Source organism: Phragmites australis, chromosome 3, assembly GCF_958298935.1.
Source record: "Phragmites australis chromosome 3, lpPhrAust1.1, whole genome shotgun sequence".
Lineage (NCBI taxonomy): Eukaryota > Viridiplantae > Streptophyta > Magnoliopsida > Poales > Poaceae > Phragmites > Phragmites australis.
Window position 1 is genome coordinate 30,411,580 of NC_084923.1, and position 4,938 is coordinate 30,416,517.

The 4,938-nt window shown below is 44.8% G+C and overlaps 1 protein-coding gene across 1 annotated transcript; it reads right to left on the reverse strand.

The window, feature by feature from the left end:
• Positions 1–397: 397 nt before the first annotated feature.
• LOC133912791 (pentatricopeptide repeat-containing protein At3g53700, chloroplastic) lies at positions 398–3,082 on the reverse strand. The gene has a single exon (XM_062355703.1). The coding sequence runs from the start codon at positions 2,797–2,799 to the stop codon at positions 541–543; it is 2,259 nt and encodes a 752-aa protein (XP_062211687.1). The 5' UTR covers positions 2,800–3,082; the 3' UTR covers positions 398–540.
• Between the last annotated feature and the right edge of the window lie 1,856 nt (positions 3,083–4,938).

The window sequence follows — 4,938 nt, forward strand, 5'->3', positions numbered from 1 at the left end:
CACATAAATATCATTCTACCTAGCAGACAATTTTTTCCCGGCTGCAGACTAACCTATAAATTATTCAACTTAAAATCTTTGGGTGGTCTCATCTGATTGGCCCTATACAAACATCTTTAGTATATTATGAACTTCAAATGCTTAATTTGAAATCACTATGCAAGCGTGTCACATAAAGGTTATGAAGTACGCATTACTGGGAGATGTGATAACTAAAATATAGGTTCGTGCTAAAATTTCTAGATGCGACCAATATTTTCTTAAAAAAATAGTAAATATTGATATAAAAATAATGATAAACGAAGAGTAATTTGAAAGAGCGGGAAAAATGTTTTGATCATTAGCTTCCCAACAAAATATAGGAGCATCAAAATAGGGCTCATTATGGAAATGAAAATAAGCAACTCTCCATGAGTTACACAAACAAGGTAGCATCCCATATGCTGCCGACTTCATTCCCACACAGCAATGAGCATAGACATATATTACACCACTAGCCTAAAACGTTTAGGCCCATCAAGCAACCAGCAAAAGTTTCATCTACTCTAATTTTCCTGTTACAATTCTCTCAGTCCACTGAGGGTTGTTGATCTCTAGGAGACGGCCAAAAGTTGCTAATGCATCATAAAATTTGCGGATCTTAAGATATCCCCTTATTGCAGAAACATCAGACTCTATGAAATCGGCCTTCTCTAGAACTAGTTCAATAGCTCTTATAAGATAATCATCCATGCCCAGGTTCAAAAGACCTTCAGCAAGCATACGGAAGGATGAAAACTCTGGTATGAAACCCTTATCTACCATCTCCACCAAGAAATCAAAAGCTTCTTTGATAGGCCCTCCACCACGACAGAGACCACGAAAAACAATCTTATATGTGAGGGCATCAGGAGGCTCACCCACTTCTGTCATCTCCCTGAAAAGATTAAGGGCATCTCTTAAATTATTCCATCTAAACAAAGACTGTATCACAGGGTTGTAAGCTTTTGGAGTAGGCCTCATTCCTTTTATTCGCATGCCTCTTAGAAGCTTCAAAGCAACCTGAGTCCTACCAGCCTTGCATAGACCATTAATGAGTGTTCCATATGTGACAATATCAACCTCAAATCCATTTGCAGTCATAGTTTGTAAAATATCAGCTGCTTTCTTGATGTTCCCTTGCTTGCAATAATGTGTTAGAATAGAATTATACGTTATATTGTCAGGCTGCAATCCTTCATTTACCATTTGTTCGATAAGTTCTGTTGCATCATCAATCCTCTTGGCCTTGCACAAGCCATCAACAAGCGTATTGAATGTGACAGCGTTCCTTGAAATACCCAGTAGATCCATTTGATCAAAAACCTCCTCAGCTTCTTCTATTCTCATTTTCTTGCATAACCTATCAATTATTGTGTTATATGTCACCGTACTCCGAGGGCAACCAATATATTCCATCTCCTTCAACAAATCCAAAGCTTTCCCAAGCTTCCCCAATGAGCAAAGGTGATCAATCAATATATTGTATGTAACTTCATCAGGGGTGCATCCACTGCCCTTCATCTCCTCAAACAATCGAAGACCAAGATGAGGATCTCCTACCTTGCAAAGGGCATTGATCAAAATATTGAAAGTATAAACATCCGGAGAAAGTCCCTTCACCGTTATCTCACGTGCAAGGTCCAATGCTTCCTCAAGTCGATTCTGTGTGCATAGAGAAACAATGAGAGTGTTGAATGTGGTGGTGTCAGGCAAACAGCCCCTATCCACCATCTGATTCAAAATTCCTTTAGCCTCTTCAAGCTCTCCATTTTTACCAAGACAATTTATAACAGTATTGTAAGTGAAAACATCAGGATCATGGCCCTCCTGAAGCATCAGGTCCATGACTTTCAGAGCATGATTGACATGTCCGTTTTGGCACAGCCCATGAACAAAAGTATTATACGTGACCTGATCAGGTTCAAATCCATCCGCAATCTCTTGCTGTATATAGCCGAGAGCGTCTTCCACTCTTCCCAGCTTGCAGTACCCATTAATCAGAACATTAACCGTTACCCTTGTCGGTGAGCATCCCATCTCCAACATCCTCACCTTCACCCTCAGAGCCGCCTCAATGCTTCCCTCCTCAACAAACCCTTGCATCAAGGTGGTGAATGTGGTCTCATCAGGCGCCACGCCATGGCTCGACATCTCCTCCAGCATCAAGACAGCAGTCCTGACCTGATGTACTCGGCACAACCCCTTGATCAGCGTGTTGAATGTGACAACATCAGGTTGGATCCCACGAGTCGTCATCTCGTTGTACACCGACTCGAGGAGCTTTATCTTGCTCCCTTCCACAAGAACATTGAGAAGGTGGTTGTACACTACCGTGTTCGCCTGAACGCCGAAGAGGTCAAGCTGGTTCAGAACCAGCTCGACGGCATCGTCGAACCGCCGCAGCCGCGCGTAGCTCTCAAGGAATGATTGCACCACGCCGACCTTAACCTCATGCCCTTCACGCCGCATCTCCCGGACAAGCCCCTTCATCAGGTCGAACGCGCCGGCCGTCCCGAGCTTCCGGATGATCTCCTCGTAGACGGCGCAATTTGGAGCGAAGTCATCCCGCGCGAGCGCCGAGTTCAGCATCCGGAGCGCCGCCTCGGGGTCAGCCTGCTCGCGCAGGGCGGTGACGAGCCGTTCTTGGTCGGAGGCGGCGGACACCCGCAGGGGCTCCGGGAGAGGTCGACGCCGCCGCGCCCACAGTGCTGGCGGGCCGGCATGGCGCGGGCACGCAAACGCGCGGGAGCAGGATGCTAGGTACGACGCGGAGGCCATTGCGGCAATACAGCAAGCATTTGGTGCGCGCTAGGAGCGGCAAGGGACGGCGAGGCAGAGAAGATGCCGGCGACGGCGAGGCGATCTCACGAACAGGTGGTGCGCAGGCGAAGTGGAGAAGCCGAGGAAGTGGAGTGATAGGAGAGGAGTTTGAGGCCTGCAGCTGCCGGCGAACAGGGGAAGGAAACAGGGGGTCAGCGTGACACTGTGACCGCGAGATGGCGGAAGGGATAGGGTGTATGTAGGGGGAGAAAATCCTACGAGACCTGTTTATTTTTCATCAAGCCTGGACCCTCCTTAAACCTTCACATCTTAAAGCAACCATCCCCTTCTACTTTCCCCTTCCTCCGCTTCGAATTCAGTTTACCGTCGGCCTTGTCCACCGCCGCTGGACATCCGGCTGTGGGCTGCCTACATGTCCTTCTACTTGAACTCACTTTTTGGAATCGGCACGCTACACTAGCGTATAATAAAAGTTCTACTAAAAAATCATTTGAGTAAAAAATTATAGATCGTTATTATTAGGTACGTAATGTAGTGGAACAAAAGTTAGAGAAACCTGATCCAACATCGTGCACGTCAGTGTAGAGAAAGAGGTTGATCTCGTTACGTAGAACAACAGCGGCACATCTACGATATCCACATGTCTACCGGTGTAACGTCGTGCGCCGATGTGCTAGCACCGCGTACCTGGTTGGGATTCATAGGGAGGTCAAGTGGCGGCGGCGGCTATGGTTTCGAGGTGATGGAATTAGTGTCACCCATAGCTCCCACTCCTCTACTTATATAGAACCCATTAATAAGTTGCCATATTAAAAACCCATTAAAGTTCTAATCTCCCACTAATTATGATTTGTAAATCCTACATATGGATCAAATTTGAATTAATGGATGCCTCAAGGTATGTCCCTAACAATCTTCCATTTGCACTAAGTCAATTACTATTAGGTACGTAATGTAGTAGAAGAAAAGTTAGAGAAGCCTGATCCAATATCGTGCACGTCAGTGTAGAGAAAGAGGTTGATCTTGTTACGTAGAACAGCAACGGCACCTCTACGATATCCACATGTCTACAGGTGTAACGTCGTGCGCCGGTGTGCTAGCACCGCGTATCTAGTTGGGATTCGTAGGGAGGTCAAGTGGCGGCGGCAGCTATGGTTTCGAGGTGATGGAATTAGTGTCACCCATAGCCCCCACTCCTCTACTTATATAGAACCCGCTAATAAGTTGCCATATTAAAAACCCATTAAAGTTCTAATCTCCCACTAATCATGATTTGTAAAGCCTACATATGGATCCAATTTGAATTAATGGATGCCTCAAGGTATGTCCCTAACAATCTTCCATTTGCACTAAGTCAATTACTATTAGGTACGTAATGTAGTAGAAGAAAAGTTAGAGAAGCTTGATCCAATATCGTGCACGTCAGTGTAGAGAAAGAGGTTGATCTTGTTACGTAGAACAACAACGGCACCTCTACGATATCCACATGTCTACAGGTGTAACGTCGTGCGCCGATGTGCTAGCACCGCGTACCTGGTTGGGATTCATAGGGAGGTCAAGTGGCGGCGGCGGCTATGGTTTCGAGGTGATGGAATTAGTGTCACCCATAGCTCCCACTCCTCTACTTATATAAAACCCGCTAATAAGTTGCCATATTGAAAGCCCATTAAAGTTCTAATCTCCCACTAATCATGATTTGTAAAGCCTACATATGGATCCAATTTGAATTAATGAATGCCTCAAGGTATGTCCCTAACAATCTTCCATTTGCACTAAGTCAATCATACAAGTATCTTAACATCAGCCTGCTAAATGTGTGACTGTTAGGTTTATTGTAATCGCCGTGACCTAGAAACCTTTTTCTAAATCGCAAAATAAATAGTGGTATCTAGCAGGACATATTGGTTCTCGAATACACATAAAGATTATATCCACTTAACCATGATATACACATACAACAATCCTTTTATCACACGATATGAGTCAAGCTTAGGGTAAGATCCGTGTCACTCTTGTGGTATCTCAACTATTCATTCATTCTTATAGTAGATTACTAATTCATGATTAACTCTTTAATCATATTAGTATGGTCAGAGATATCGCTCCCTTTATATAGGAGAGGCAAATTCTATCTTG

Excerpts from the sequence above, each read along its gene's own strand:
- LOC133912791 (XM_062355703.1), bottom strand. The coding sequence starts at position 2,799 with ATGGCCTCCGCGTCGTACCTAGCATCCTGCTCCCGCGCGTTTGCGTGC.